The sequence below is a fragment of the Talpa occidentalis genome, unplaced genomic scaffold (genome assembly GCF_014898055.3).
Source record: "Talpa occidentalis isolate TD23 unplaced genomic scaffold, MPIMG_talOcc4v2.1 talOcc4.13, whole genome shotgun sequence".
NCBI lineage: Eukaryota > Metazoa > Chordata > Mammalia > Eulipotyphla > Talpidae > Talpa > Talpa occidentalis.
In genome coordinates, this window is record NW_023601322.1 from 58,961,962 (window position 1) to 58,977,988 (window position 16,027).

The following is a 16,027-nucleotide window of genomic DNA, read 5'->3' on the forward strand; positions in this document are numbered from 1 at the left end:
CATCTTATAGATTGGATGTCATAACACCGGAACCTCGGGCACTGACATGAGGCTGGTGAGGAGACAGCCAGCCACAAGGCTCTGGCGGGCTCACAAAGCATGCAGGCACCCTGGAGAGGTCAAACACAGCATGTAAAGTCTCATCTAGTCTTGGTTCATTCTAGATGTTCAGTAAATGCCACCTTTTCTTATGTGGTCACTCAATACCTAGTCTACTAACAAATAATAGTGACCAAGCCATTGTAGGCTAAGAATTCAAGCAGGTGTTTTACATTATCGATTTTAAACAAAGTAGATACCTTCTGTTCCCATTTGCAAATGGGGAAGCCAAGACTCAAGTTATTCTTTTAAGATCACAGTAGTTATTTTCTTTTAAAGATTTATATATTTATGCACACAAGAGCTGGGGTACAGGCCAGAGATGCGGGGGGTGGGGTGAGAGGATTCACCAGAGACAGAGCGAGGAACAAAACAGGCAGACTGACCGAAATACACTGCTGATGGAAGCAGTGAGCGAGACAGGAGAGGTCTGCTTCGCCATGTGGGTTGTTCCCTGGCCAGCCGGGGATCGAACTCATGTTGCAAAGGCTGTGGATTGCCTCATAGTGCAGTGCTTAACCCCTTGTGCCACCAGGGTGGCCCAAGATCACAGTAGTTGTTACCAAAGTTAATCTATTAATATTCCTGGTGATAGTGGTAGAAGTGACCGTACACATAAATTTGCATATGCACAAGGAAAAACCATTACAGGTGACTTAAATTTTTTTAAAAAAGCCTTAATAGGGCTGTGCCTCCATTAATCTAGTTTTAAAACCGTATCACTCCAGGATTAGATCTCGTTTTCTTGAATTATGGGCAAGATTGTTGAGTTTATAATGGGAAGGGAGCGTGTGTACCTTTCCTGGACTCTACTTCCCCTCTCCACACCGGGATTGTTTCCCACTCATCCCACTTACAGCTTATAAACAAACTATCTAGAGGAGGGAGTAGCAAGTGGCATCTCTACTGCTGTAGGTAACACAAAGTTCTGCCAGGTAGAGGAATAAGCCAATAAAAACAAAAAAATCTAAATGGTAGTGGAGATGGGCTCCACTAAAGGCAAATACAGCCTGTTCTAACATAGCTGTTGGACTCCTGAGGGACCTCTGCACTGCTGCATCAGAAAAGTTAGAGACAATTGTTTCCATTGAAAAAAGGAGTTCAGGGACAAGGTTTCAGCTTGCAATAACAAGGATATTTTTCTTACAGGAATTTCAGTTTGAAAACAAACAGCCCCAGCAGTGTTAACAGTTTGTCCATGCATAAAATGCTTCCTTTCCTGTCCTTTAATCCAAGCACTCCAAACCTCTGCTCCATCATCTTTGACTTTAATCTTGCATTTTGCTTCTAGCCTAGGTCACAGCCACCAGGGGTAGAAGACTGTGGCATTATATAAAGCAATTGTATCGACCATCGCTCAGTCCAGCTGCTGATTACAGTTTAATAGATATCAGGCAGCAAAAGACAAATGAATGACAGCATATTCAATTTGTGACATGAAAACTCATGGTATAGGAGAAATGCCTGCATAAACTAATACGACATCGAAGGAAAATAATACCAACTGCCTGTGAGGAAAAGGTGTTTCAGTTATGTTAAAATTCAGAAAGAACCTAAGGCTCACTTCAGATAACGTCAGCTTCACGTACTGCTGCAAGCAGAGGACAAGAGTGCATGTGACATCATGCAAATGGAAAAAGACAGTATGAAGCTCAAGAAAAATACATGACCTCCCCCAAAAAGTTTTCCCCCAAAAAGAAAATGGAGAACAGGCAGCTGTTTCCCCAAGGCCTATACCACTGAACCAATGTTGAAATTAATTGGGGAAAAAAATTACTTACAGGATCCAAACCTTCTTTCTCTAGTTTGGCTTTCTCCAAGTAGTAACTCCTCTCCGCCACACTGAGAAGTCGCCAACTCTCACTAATCTTCTTATTGATCTCAGACTGGGGGAGATGGGGGAGCTCCTGCTGCACTTTCAGGTAGATGTCATAATAGTACAGAAGGTAGGCCGACCTGAGGAAGCAATAAGGTTTTCCTTTATTTTTACAATTTACCATCTATTTGTCCTTATACTTATCCCAGTAAATATACAATGTTAGGATTTGAGTAGAAAAAAGGTAATATAAAACCTGCCTTTTCATCTCAAAGCATTTATCTAAATAGGGTCTGAAGTGAAGAAGCATTTAAGCAACAACCCCAGATCATGTATGGGAGGATGTTTCTCCCTTCAGAGATGCAAAGGCTGGTCTGCTTTACTTTTCTGTGGACCACTTGCTTGGCAGATATGACAGGCTTTAAAACCCAGTATGAGCAGCAAAAAAAAAAAAAAAAAAAAGATACAGGTTGGTTGTTCTGTCAATTCTCTCTCTAAGGTTACTTAGGGGGCTGATCACAAAGTCTAGTTATCACTCTCTCTCACTCCTTCACCCAGCCTTTGGTCACCTCACTGGTCAACAGCACCTCCCCAAGGCTGAGAGAAGTAAACTGAACATCAAAGTGACCCACCCAATGAGGGGGCCTCCACAGGAAGTCTGGAGTGTCCACAGTTAAGAGGGAGATTCGAGCTATAATTTAGGACACTCTTTATTGATATCATTGGTAATATTTATTATTCCTGTTTTTGTTAATGCCCTATTATAGCGGCAGGAAGGGATGAAGCAGGAGCTCTAGGACCCGAGCAGGTGAAGGAGTCCTGGAGCCCTTGGTGACTTTTTCAGGCTTTTACTGAGTTTACCAGATACATGGCATGGCAGGCTGCTACAGACCTGCCAGCCTCCCAGCCCCCAACAAGTCTTCACTCTTCCTTGGCTCTCTGGCATTCTCTCATGGTCTTGCTCTCTTCTGGTTCCATTCCACTCTCTTGCTTGTACTCTTCTTCTGGTCTCTTGGTATCCTGTAATGCCACCCTTATAGCCCTAGTCTCAGGCCAAGTGAACCCACCTATGTATGCCCAGACCCTATTCCAGGTGCCCGTCATCAGGCATGCATTCAGGACTGCAGGAGCCATCATTAATCCTAATGGTGGGAGGGCAGAAAAGCCTGACATCATTTACCCTACACCTATTTTAAATATTTAAAAAATAATGGTAATAATAAATAACAGTTCCTTTGTATATAGATTCTACCATTTGTATGGTGTAATCTCCTGTAACAGCCTGGAAGACCTGCCCAGGAATGATAAATGCTGGCATCAATAGGCCCTTCCCACTCCTGGTCTCCCTCTCCCCCAAACCCCAGGGCTCACAGGGAGACTTCAATGATTGACCAAGCACTACCACTAACTCTGCATGCATCCTTCAAGTCTTGCTCACTACAGCACTCCACCAGCTTCTGCCAGCAGTTACCAAAACATGTGTTTGGCTAACCTGGGTTTCTTGGCCTTTTCTCCATGTATTTTATACTTTTTCTTCTTCTTGGGTGGCCCAGGGGAGGTATAACAATAGGCTTCCTCAATTTCCTCCATCACGACAGTTACCTCAGTACCATCATATGATGATGCATCCATGGCTAGAGGAAAGTCAAACACAAACATGTTTCAAGAATCAACCCTAGAGCCTTCCCGGTGGCGCAGCGGTTGAGCGCTGGGCTGCGAAGCTGCCTGCAGCCTCTGCAGCGCTGGTTCGATCCCCACGGCCGCAGGGCAAGGGACCCACATGGCACGTAGATTTCTCCTGCCGCCCGCTGCTCCTCTCAGCAGTGTATTGTCAGTCTGCCTGTTCTGCTCCCTCTCTGGCTCTGGTGAATTCTCTCATCCTCCCGCGCTTCTGACTGTACTCAGTGCTTGTATAAATAAATAAATAAAATCTTAAAAAAAAAAAAAAAATCAACCCTAAAGGAGATAGGTACCTCCTGATCCAGTGATCTCATTTCTGCCAGGGCTTTAAGGCTCAGTCATTTCTCAAATTCAACAGATCCTAAAAAGGCACCCATGGTACTTCTTACCCATGCAGAGTCCAGGGTGCTACCTCAGCCGTTCTGAATCAGAATCTCTGGAGTATGGAAATCTCCCTGCTCAGTAAGTGGCCCACCCACCTTAGCACAGATTTCCAGTAATAAGGCTCAAAGGAGATCACAGAAAGTCATGTACTATCCAAAAGGATCGTTGTACTATCCAAAGAGGAACCATCTGTAGCTGAAATGCTTAGCAACCTGCCCAAGGCCACTCTATCCAAATAGGAACTTGAAAACCAGATTTTTTTTAATCCAAAAACCCAGCTCTTTCATATACTATACTGTTCCCATCGCCACTGGCAACTTCTAAAGCAGCGTTATTCAATAAACTGTGATCATGCAAGTGTTCTATGCCTGTGCTCTCCAATATGGTAGGCAGCTACAGCTATCTGGCATCTAAATTATGGTTAGCGTGGCTGCAAAATGGTATTGTTCTGTTTAATTGCAATTAACTTAAATAGCCACATAGAGCTACTGGTTATGGTATTGGCCAGTGCAGGTATAAACGGTAATTTGACATACCAGTATTAGCTCTCTGGCACTGACCTTAAAAAACAGAAACTCTACTAACAGCTTTTCCTAGGAAAACAAAAGCATAAAAAAAAACTTGTTAGCTCAAGAAGAGTAAGTTTATTTGTGGCCATATCCTAATTTGGAGCTTTACCACAAGACTCAACCCATGTGGGAGAACAGTTTTCAGAAACCACCTGAATTTTATGAGAGGGATATGATGTGATTGCTACTGAAAAACTTCTGGAAGAGGATTTAGGATTCTGGAACTCATCTGTGTATTACGAAGCCCATTTATCATCTCCTTTAATCCTCCTTTCACAATGATGAGGTATAATGAGAAGGAGAATCCATGTCAAGTCAGGAGACTGGGTTCCAAATCTAAACTTTTCAAACCATGTAATCTCCAACAAGTACATTCCCCATCCTAAATTTCACTTTATTCTTCATGTGTGATGAAGAAGTTGAACTCAGTCACTACCAACTTTGCAGGGAGAAAAGAATTCCTTTGTGAATGTTGGGAAAGCTAAAAATCCTCCAAGAAAACGCAAATATTTCACCTGTAATTAAAGACAAACTCCAGAACACATTATACCCAAGATTCTTTCTAGTTCTGTGTCATCGTTAAATAATTTCTCTTCCCACTAAAATAAAGAAAACCGAAAAAATGACCATGCATTCTAACACAGTGCAGCACCGAGAACATAATCCACAACTTGGCTGGGGAAGTTGCAGGTCAGTGAAGGATAAGAGAAGCCGGAGTTGTAATCAAGGCGATACGGACCTATGGATTTTTTGGGTTTTTTTTTTTTTTTTGCCCTTAATACTTAACTTCTCAGCCACTGAGAGCCTGGCAGACAAAAAGCAGTAGCTGCTGGAGAGCCTGTGCAAAGAGTGACATAAGGGCACCCAAAGCAAAATAGGAAACAAAGCCATCACAGCTACCTTGGGATATGGGGCAGCGAGACACTTTGCAGGGTTTTGACCGCCACGTTTTAATCCTGGGTGCAAACTTGTTTTCAGATACTAGGCCCGAGTACGACGATGCAAAAATAAGGGCGGGAGGGGTGCAGCATTCTACAAAGGCTAAAGCCAAGGGCTCTGGTGGGCAAAAGACTAGAATTTTAATTGTAAACCACACCTTTATTTTTAACAGGGCCCGCAGAGTTCTATGACCTTGAGCAAACTACCTACTCTCAAACTCAAGCTTTCTCATCTGCGAAACTGGTTTACCGGCGGACTCGAAACCAGCGAGACCCCCGCACTGCCCCCTCACCCGCTCCTCGCAACCCCAGGAGTGGCCTCGCCGGCTGCGTCCCGGGCCCCGGCCGGACCCCGCGACTTCCCTTGTCCGCGCGGGTCTCCCCGAGAGCGGCGAGCGCGAGGCGCGGCGCCGGGAGCAGCGGGGACCGAGGCCGGCGGCGCCCGCTCCGGGGAGGGCGCAGGCTCGGGGCCCGGGCGGGACTTACCCGGAGGAGCGAGCGCGGCGCGCGGCTCACATGCCCCGCGGCGCCCGGCCCGGGGGCTCGACGAGGGGCTGGCCGGCGCGCGCGCGCTCCCCGCGGTCGGCGAGAGGCGGCTCCGGGCGAGACAGGGGCGGCGAGGAGGTGGAGGCGGCGGCCCGCGCGCGCATCCCGCGGGCTGGAGGAGCCCCGGCCCCGCGGCCCCGCCCGGCGACACTCGGCGCGGAGTCGCGACCGCCCCTCTCGCCGCCCCCCTCGGAGTCGCGACTCGGGGTCCAGAGGGCGGTGCGGGGGTACAGGCTCGCGCCGCCGGCTCGACACCGACGCCTGCCGAGGGCCCCGGGGGTCGGGCCCCGGGGAGCCCGGGGCAGACAGCGGGGACACGGCGTCCCCGCAGCACCGGCTCGGCGGTGGAGGCGGCAGCGGCGGCAGCGGCGGCGGCGGCAGCAGCAGCACCGGCGGCAGCAGCACCGGCGCAGCAGCACCAGCACAGCTCGGATCCTGGGAGACCCGTCCCGGCGGCCCTCGCGGCGCACCGGAAGCGGCCGGCGGCGCGTGACTGCGTGCGAGCCCGTGCGCAAGCGCAGCCGTCCACGCTAGCGAGAGGCGGCCCCGGAGTTGCTGCTCTCGAGGCCTTGGACGGCCGGCTAAAGCGGACGGACCGCTTCCGGCCAGAGGTTCCGGGCGGAGGAGGAAGCTGCGGTCGCTCATCCGCTGTGGGACGCCCGGCCTCTCAGCCCACCGGGCCTTGCCGCGGGGCGTTCAGGTAACTGGGCGGGGCTGTGCCTCACCCTTCAGTGCCTAGTCGGGGCCTGGGGAGTCCCCAGCACCCCGCGCTGAGCACCGCGGTCAAGGCCTGACCCCAGCCCTCCTCCGTCTGCCCCCGCTCGTTCTGGATAGGGTTCTTCGCAGTACCGCATCCAGCCTTCCTCCTTCCCGTGGTGGTGTGACTTCAGCCCGTCCCACACACAGTCAGGGTGGGGACTAGAGTGACTGTAACCGAGCTGGATGCTCAGGTGGAGAGGCTCCGCGAGCAGATATGGCGTGTATGTCTTTTCCCGTCCCATGTCACAGATTGTCCCACATTTGTTCAAGTCCCCGCACTACCCTCACTGCTTTGCAAATGGATTTCTAATCTGCCTGCTTTTTTTCCGTCTGCCGTTGTCACCAGCCTCCTAGCCACCATCGTTTCCTGCCTGGACTGCTGGTTTCTTCCATCCCTACTCTTGTCCCCCTCCAGTGTGTTCTCCACACAATAGATGGATTTTTCTTTTTCGAATTTCTCTAAGTTTGATTAGTTCACTTCCTGCTTAGAACCCTCCAGTGTCTGCTCTTTCACTTAGAATAAAGTTCCAACTTCTTAGCTTAACGTGGTTTAACTTTTACTTTATTTTCTCTCCACATCCCTTCTCAAAACTGGTAGTTCCCAGAACAAGCTCTATATAGCACTCTCTGTTGTGTTCAGAACAGTGGCTTTGTGGTCGGCCTCTCTGGGTTTGAATCCCAGTCCTTTCACATGTAATCTGTATTAAGCATGTAAAGTAACAAACTATGTTTCCAAAGTAGATCCTCAGTAATTGGTTCTCATCTCAAAAGTTGTTTCTCATCTAGTAAATGGCACCACCACACACTGGACTGTGCAGTGCTGAAGCCAGAGATCTGGGCCTTGACCCCTCTTGCACCTCAAATCCAGTCCATCAGCAATGCCTGCAAAAAACATATCCCCAAACATATCCCCAGAATCATTGGGAGCTTTTTTACGATCTCCACTCTACTGTAATTTAAGCCACCATTATCTCACAGCCAGAGACACATGTAGCAACTTCCTAGGTAGCCTCTTGCTTTTTTTTTCTTATGCCCTTTAATTCCATTCTTTATACACTAGTCTTTTATTTTATTTTATTTTATTGCATAGAAGAACTGAAGTGTCAGGTGGAAGTTGGAGGGGGAGACAGTGGGGAGTAGAACAGACAGATTTACTGAAATAACACTGCTAAGGGGAGCAGCAGGCAAGACAGGAGGAGTCTGCTGTGCCATAATTGGATAAGCTCCGTGGGGGGAGGGGGGATCCAACCCAAGCTTTATTGGTGATAGCGCTGAGACTTAACCCCTAGGCCACCAGGGAGGCCCCCACACAGCATTTTGTCCTTACGTAAAATTGTTAGTAGCTTCCTATTGCACTCAAATCAGCACAGGCAAATTATATGGCCTGTTAGGCTTGCCTGCTTTCTCTTCGGATTTAGGGCTACCTCTTAGGAAAATGAACTCTGCCATTAGGTTCTCCACACTGCAAAAAAGGACTCTTTCTAAAGTATAATGTGATGAAGTCACTCCAAAAAAAAACCCTCAAAGGCCTCTTATTGCCCCAGATTCAAGCTAGAATCTTTAGGAGGCCTTTCTGTGATTTGGCCCTTGTTTTCTTCTTTAAAGATTTGTTTTTTCCTGAGCATGCCGTTTTATTTTCTACAGTACTTCATTACCTTTACACATACTTCTTTCCATGTCATGAATTCCTATTATTTAAGGCCCAACATCAGTGTTATTTCCTTTTTGAAGTACTTGGCCCATCACATCCACCCCAGATGATCTGTACACTGTGTTCAGTACACTGTAGTGTTTGTCATCTGGGCTTCCCAGGTAAGCTCCTCCATGTGGGCACTATGCTCCACTCATCTTTGTATTGCTGGCATCAAGCACAGTGCTTGACACAGAGGAAGTCATAAATAAATAGATATGGGGGTAGAGGTGATGGTAGAAGTTAGCTTTGGGAACAGGGCAGTCACAACAGCTTTTCTTGTCCTTTGAGAATTCTCTTGATAAAAGGTCTAAGCAATTACCATATCTGCTACTGCTGAATCATATTTTGTTTGGCCTTTCTGGAGAGAAGGCCAATTTTATTGATTAAAATTCTGAATAACTCTAGACAGGGCACACGGACCACAATACTATTAGTGCCTTCTTCCCCCTTCACTCACTTATGCTACCATTCTGGCCCCTGTCAGCATTTGAGCTTGGAGCACCTATCTAGGGTCCAGTGCTTCAACCTGGAAGGGACCTCAGGGATCAGCTGGTCCTGTGGTTGGCAACTATAGGAGGTAACAGAATCACTGAGAGCTTTTCAAAATTATATATTCCCTCTTATTTCTTATTCAGTAGGTATTGGTAGCACTTGGATATCAGATTCCGATATGACCTCCCTAGTTGAGTCTGTCTTCCTCATTCTGAAGTGGGAAAATAGTCCTGGAGAGGAAACGCCCATACTTCTGCCATCATCTGTCACCCAAAGTATCAGCAACAGCATCCTAATGTCCTAATTGATCTCTTTGCCTCTTTGGTCCATTTTCTACATAGCAGCCAAAGTGATCCTTTTTTAAATGCAAATCAGATCCTGACCCTCTGTTGCCTGAAAACCTTCAGTGGATTTCTGTTGTGCTCAAAATATCAACTCCTTACCATAACATCTTCAAATGGTCCAATTTTGTCATACGTTTGGAGTCATGCAGGTCTTTCAGTTCTCTGAATACCTCAAGTGCTTACCTGCTTTTGAACCTTTGCTGATGCCATGTCCTTTACTGGACTGTCCTTCCCCTATTCTTCATGGAGATCACAGCTTAAATGGCATCTTCTCAGAGCCATCCTAACCACCTTTTGTAAATAGATCTGACCTGGTTAGTCTCTCTCAGTCTTTATTTCTCTCATCATGCAGATCACACTGTTTTTATCTTACTTGTCAGTTTACTTACTCTTTCTCTCCCCCCACCACTGTATTCATAAGGGCTGGGACTTGACTCTGTTGTTCATGGCTATTTCTTTACTACTTGGCATCTGTGAATATTCATTAAATGAATGAATGGCTACCAGAAACTCTTCCCACTGTGAAAATCTTTCTAAGCCAAATGAGGATAGAGCTCTGAAGATTTCATGTTGGTGGAATTTCAAGCAGGACTGTGGCGTTTCAAATAGCACTAATCTGAGTCAAGAAATCTGAGCTGTATGAATCTGGGTAAGTCCCTGCTGCAGGCCTCAATTGCTGTATCTGTAAAATGAGTCAGGTAACAATCCCCTTGAATTTCTATAGTGCATTTCTATTTGCAAAGCCCTGTTACCACCATTTTTTTTTTTAAGCTATGAGACAGAGCAGGATTATTATTTTTGCAGAGACCCAGAAACTAGATCACCCATAAAGATCTAGTTCAAGCATTCTCAGTCTATATAAGTAATCTCTACAAAAAATTCAATAGCATGAATCCAACCTTTTCTTGGATATGACCTCATATTATCATTTCCTAATAGAAGTTTTAAAAATCTGAGCCTTTCTTTTAGGGGACATCCATTGTCATTCGTTCCTGATAGGTACCCCATTTTGTCTTCTCAGTTTTCCACACTTGTGGCAAAACAAGCTACAAGGAGGAGCAGACACAGCACTGGTAGTTGTGGCCCAGCCCTCACCCTGTGGATATGGCAAACAAGGGCAACAAGAAACGCCGGCAGTTCTCCCTGGAGGAGAAAATGAAAGTTGTAGAAGCTGTAGACTCAGGCAAGAGAAAAGGTGATGTGGCAAAAGAATTTGGTATCACTCCCTCAACCTTGTCTACATTCTTAAAGGATCGTGCCAAGTTTGAGGAAAAGGTGCGGGAAGCATCTGTGGGACCCCAGCGGAAAAGAATGAGGAACGCCCTCTACGACGACATCGATAAGGCTGTCTTTGCTTGGTTTCAGGAAATCCACGCCAAAAACATTCTCGTGACTGGTTCCGTCATTCGGAAGAAAGCACTAAACTTGGCCAACATGCTGGGCTATGATAATTTCCAAGCAAGTGTGGGTTGGTTGAACAGATTTAGGGATCGCCATGGAATTGCTCTGAAAGCAGTGTGTAGAGAGGATAGTGACAGGTTAATAAGTAGTCTGGGAATAGATAAGGTTAATGAGTGGCATGCAGGGGAAATTATAAAACTTATTGCTGACTACAGTCCAGATGATATCTTTAATGCTGATGAGACAGGAGTGTTTTTCCAGTTGCTTCCCCAGCACACACTCAGTGCTAAAGGGGACTATTGTAGAGGAGGCAAAAAAGCAAAGGAGCGGTTGACAGTGCTCTTTTGTTGTAATGCTTCAGGGACTGAAAAAATGAGGCCATTGATTGTTGGTAGGTCAGCCAACCCACGCTGCCTTAAAAACATGCATTCCCTCCCTTGTGATTACCGAGCCAACCAGTGGGCATGGATGACGCCACATCTCTTCAATGAGTGGCTGGTGAAAGTAGATGCCAGGATGAAGCGGGCAGAACGCCGGATACTCCTGCTTATTGACAACTGCTCAGCTCACAACATGCTTCCCCGCCTGGAAAGGATCCAGGTAGGGTATCTGCCCTCAAACTGTACTGCAGTCCTGCAACCCCTGAATCTTGGCATAATTCACGCTGTGAAAGAGCTGTACAGGAGCCACCTTCTGAAGCAGATTCTCCTCAAACTCAGCAGCAGTGAGGATCAAGAAAAAATGGACATCAGGCAGGCCATAAACATGATTGCTGCAGCATGGTGGTCAGTGAAGCAGTCCACAGTGGTGAGGTGCTGGCAGAAGGCAGGTATCATCCCCTTGGAACTGACAGATTCTGACACACAAGCAGCAGCCAGTGAACCAGATACCGCCATTGAGAAGTTGTGGCACTCAGTGGCTATTGCTACCTGTGTCCCAACTGAAGTAAATTTTCAGGATTTTGTCACTGTAGATAATGATGTCATTATCTCTCAGGAGCTGATGGACGCAGAGGACATCCAGGGTGCTGGGCCTGGAGAAGATAGTGATGAAACTGGAAGTGAAGATGAGGGGGAGGCATCTTTACCAGAGCAGCCAGAAATCACTATTGCAGAAGCCATCTCGAGTGTCCAGAAACTTAGACAGTTTCTTTCAACTTGTGTAGGTGTTCCGGATGCTATTTTTGGCCAGCTAAATGGCATAGATGAATATTTAATGAGAAGAGTGACACAAACGCTTGATTCCAAAATTACAGATTTCCTCCAAACAAAATAGTGTAGGAATTAATTAACTCTTTCAAAGATGCAGTTTAAAAGTGTATTTTTTTAGCTAGTGTGCTGGATATGAATTTTAAGCAATATTATTATGACAACATGCTAGTCCTTTGAAATAATCATGGAACTCCCTCGAGTGGAATTTGGGCATGGGATTTATTACGTGTGCCTCTTGGTTTATCCAAGGGTTGCTAAACTCATCTGTACTTTTTTTTTTTTTAAAGATTTATTTATTCATACAAGAACTGGGGTACAGGCCAAAGGTGTGGGGGTGAGAGGATTCACCAGAGACAGAGTGGGGAATAGAACAGACAGATTGACTGAAATACACTGAGGGGAGCAGCGGGTGAGACAGGAGAGGTGTGCTGTGCCATATGGGTATCTCCCTGGCTGGCTGGGGATCAAACTCTTGCTGCAGTGGCTGCGGATAGCTTCATAGTGCTGTGCTTAACCCCTTGCACCACCAGGAGGCCCTCATCTGTACTTTCTGATCACTTGAGATTTTTTTTTTTAAAGATTCATTTATTTATACATACAAGAGTGGGGTACAGGCCAGAGGTGTGGGGGGTAAGAGGATTCACCAGAGACAGAATGGGGAACAGAACAGGCAGACTGACTGGAAAACACTGCTGAGGGGAGCAGCAGGCAAGACAGGAGAGGTCTGCTGCGCCGGGGATCAAACTCTTGCTGTCGGTGGCTGCAGACAGCTTCATAGGTTGTGTCTTAACCCCTTGTGCCACCAGGGAGGCCCTTGAGTTTTTTAAAATGTCCAAAGCTCAGGCCTTATCTCAGACCAATTAAATCACAATTTCTAGTAATGAGTCACATGCCTTAGTAGTTTTTTAAGCTCCCAGATGATTCCACTGAGCAGAAAAGTTTTGGAACTACTGGATCAGACACAGGAAAGTGAAGTACATTTTGACCTAGGGCCAACTTTCTGGTAAATCTAGCTTAGTGGTTTCCAAATTTTAGCTCACTCAAAGGCTTGCTAAAAGCCATGTTGCAGAGCTCCACCTCCACAAAGTTTCTGATTCAGTAGGTCTCAGAGCCCGAGAATTTGCATTTCTAGCAAGTTCATAAGTGATAATGATGTAGTCCGGAGCTCATAGTTTGAAAACCACTGCTCTAGCTGAATTCTAACACTTCTTTCTTTAGCCGGCCGTCTAAGCTCTCCCCATACTAGCAAAAAAAAAAAAAAAAAAAAAAAAAATTCGCTGTTCTCACTTCAGTACTGTTAACTCCTTTCTGCTAATCTGGCAACCCTGGGGCCACCTTAGTTATTCTCTTCCGTGTCCTGCTAGTTGGCTGAGTATTTGGTAGTGTTATATCAATCTCCCCAACCAGCCATCTCTTTTATTAAAATATCTTGTAGTACTTCAGGCTTCTTATTAATAGAGACCTGGTGTAGTAGGGAAATAAAGAGGAGACATGATGCAATCAGGGATAATAGCAGAATCCTGCTAATAAGGATCAGAGAAAGCACTTACAACCCAAGGTGCCTCTCGATTTCCAGACAAGATGAAAGAAGGCAAGTTCACCAGAGAGAGGATGCGTGAGAGTGTTTGAGTCATTCACACTGCTCCTCTCCACACCTGCGAGTACTCCAGGCTGGACCGTGTAACTGAAATAGGGCATGTTACATTTAGTCTCAGAAAAAAAAAACAAGGAATCACCTTTATTCCTTTACCTTTGTTCTTCAGAGGAGTCTGTTAGAACAGAATTAATTTTAAGTTACTTAAAACTATAAATATATTATCAGATTTATAGTAACATTTTTCTGCTACAGAGAAGGCATTCTTCATATCCTTTATAAGCCTAGAACAATTCCTAAGTGACATAAATGTCCATTTTATTTTTAAAAGTACACCACCTCAGTCTTGTAGTATAGGGCTTTTTCCCCTTTCAGTTACTTTAGTTCCTATTTCAGAAACTTATAGCAATATAGTTATTTTTCTTTCTGTAATTTAATTAAAACATGTATAAAACAGATTAATTATAGAAAGGAATGCTTTCATGTTGAACAAAATCAGCAAAAAAAGGCATATGTTTAAAAAGACTTAAAAATCCTATTTTGGACATTTAAAGAAACTAGTATCATTTTACTTGAAAGTACTGTATACATTTTAAATTCTTAACACTTGAGAGAAGACTGTGCTGTCTTCTGGCCAAGATTGGTGGTTATCTCACTGTCATTTCCTTCACTGCCCTCATCATCTTGTGTCAGGGTTATGGACACAATTTCTCATTTCTTTCCTTACCTTTCTCCTAAAGTCCATTTTGCACATAATGTTAGTTCAGTTGGCATCATGCCATTGCGTCTGCCCAGGGAATGTGTTCTAGCTCTCAAAGGCCTTAAGAGCGCAGCACTGGATTTTTCAACTGAGTTGCAGCGCCCTCTAGTGTTGGCCACAGCCTGCATGTCCAGCTCAGTTGCTGGGTACAACTCAGCCTGCGCGTTTGCTCCCGTCCCCGACCCTCCACCCGCCACTGGCCATGTCTTCCTTGCCTCCATACCTATGTCTGCTACAGTGCCTTTGCCTGGATGCCTTGCTCTGCTCTCTAGGCAAAAAATGAACTGGATCCCTTTAAAGACTCCAGCGCTTGCTACACCCCCCTTTCCCTTAACTCAGCACTTGGTGTCTCTAACACTCAGTGAAGCACTTAAACGTTTTAAGAGTGCTTTGTGGTTCATTAACTAGACTGTAAACTCCATGGGAGCAGGAACCAGTAAGCCTTTGTAATCTTAGTGGTGCCAAGCACCACTGTTCTGGGCACGTAGTAGGTACTTTAATAAACGTGTGTATAAAATGAGACACGTAATGTGTCAAAACCAACTTATTTTTACAAAACTGTATGAAGCACTGATTCTACTAGAAAATGACTTGGAAATAAGGTAGGGGTCCTCTATTTAAAGGGATTTGCAAAATTTTTTCTATGAATATCATTGTCTCAAGTATTTTCAATCCAGACTATAATCTGTTCTTTGATTTTAAAGAATTCTAAGTTACAGGGTTAAACCTGTTTCCTTCCCCCCAAAAGTCATTGCAGGATTTTCCCACTTATACACATATAAGACTTTAGTATGAAAGATTTTGCCTAAGTGCCTGGAACATAGTAGGTATTCCATAAATATGTGCTTAAAGTTGTTTTCTTAAAAAAAAAAAAAAAATCTGTGGTCCCTGACTCTGACTCTCTTAACATGTCATATGAATGAGATCCTAGTAGATGGAAGTCACACCCCAAAGAGAAAGTTTTGTGCTGTCTGGTTTCCATTGGCTAAGCCTCTGAGTCTGTTAAATGTTAGGCATTTTTATTTGATGCTTTGTTTTTCAAACTAAAAGGTGATATCCCTTCTTGGTCTGCTATCTCCATCAGATCCTCTGACTTTTCTTTGCCTCTGGTCCTTCCATCCCCACTCGAGGACTTAATTCTGCACTAGTTCACAGATCTACTCCATGAGCCAACATACCAGGACGAGGCACACACCTTGACTATGTTATCAGGAGGCTAATGAGCTCCTGGCACAGACGAAGTGTTCTGTAAATACTACCTGTTGTCTATCCATCCCTATTTGGAACTTTCTCAGCACCACCCAAAGGTGCCTTAGCAACCCCTTCTTGCACTAATAAATCTTGGGGTTCAGTATTCCAGTACCAGCCAGTGTGATCAATAAATGATAATTTGGGCTTTCCTTTGCCTTGTTCCTAAGACTTAGATTAAAAAGGAAGATAAGACAAGCACTGTTTCACTGCTTATCATTTAATCTTTCCAACAAATCATAATACAAAGGACAAATAAGCTTAGATAATGTAATTCCAAAGTTGCAAACCTAGGAAAGAGCTGTTATGCCACCTGAAGCCATACTTCTTTGAAATAGAATGTGGTGGCATGTTCTGACCTCCAGAGGGCAGAGGTGGCCCACATAAAGGAGTGAGTGTCGCCAACTGAGGAAACCATAGAGGCAGCCACTTGTAACTCCACATGGCAGATATGGAGCAGGACAACAAAGAAAGAGTTGAGACTTAGGGTGTG

General features: G+C 45.4%; 2 protein-coding genes across 6 annotated transcripts in view; one reads left to right on the forward strand and one right to left on the reverse strand.

Annotated features, from left to right (window-relative positions):
• The window catches only part of HMGXB3 (HMG-box containing 3), a 49,321-nt gene extending 42,931 nt beyond the window's left edge, over window positions 1-6,390 (reverse strand). For 3 of the 4 annotated variants that reach the window (XM_037508955.2, XM_037508953.2, XM_037508952.2), the window contains exons 1-2: window positions 3,408-5,793; window positions 1,881-2,055 (exon numbers count right to left, since the gene is read on the reverse strand). In XM_037508955.2, coding sequence (XP_037364852.1) covers window positions 1,881-2,055; window positions 3,408-3,574 — 342 coding nt within the window. In that variant the 5' untranslated portion in view covers window positions 3,575-5,793. Of the gene's footprint in view, window positions 1-1,880; window positions 2,056-3,407; window positions 5,794-5,972 lie in introns of those variants that run through there. The other variant, XM_037508954.2, reaches the window with a different exon arrangement.
• A 233-nt stretch (window positions 6,391-6,623) lies between these two features.
• On the forward strand, window positions 6,624-12,050 carry TIGD6 (tigger transposable element derived 6). 2 transcript variants are annotated; one of them, XM_037508959.1, is made up of 2 exons: window positions 6,624-6,732; window positions 10,342-12,050. In XM_037508959.1, exon 2 carries the CDS (start codon window positions 10,425-10,427, stop codon window positions 11,994-11,996), a length of 1,572 nt encoding a protein of 523 aa, XP_037364856.1. In that variant the 5' UTR covers window positions 6,624-6,732; window positions 10,342-10,424; the 3' UTR covers window positions 11,997-12,050. The 2 variants fall into 2 exon arrangements, with proteins under 2 accessions (XP_037364856.1, XP_037364855.1); XM_037508958.2 differs by lacking the exon at window positions 6,624-6,732 and adding an exon at window positions 6,741-9,969.
• Window positions 12,051-16,027: the final 3,977 nt, after the last annotated feature.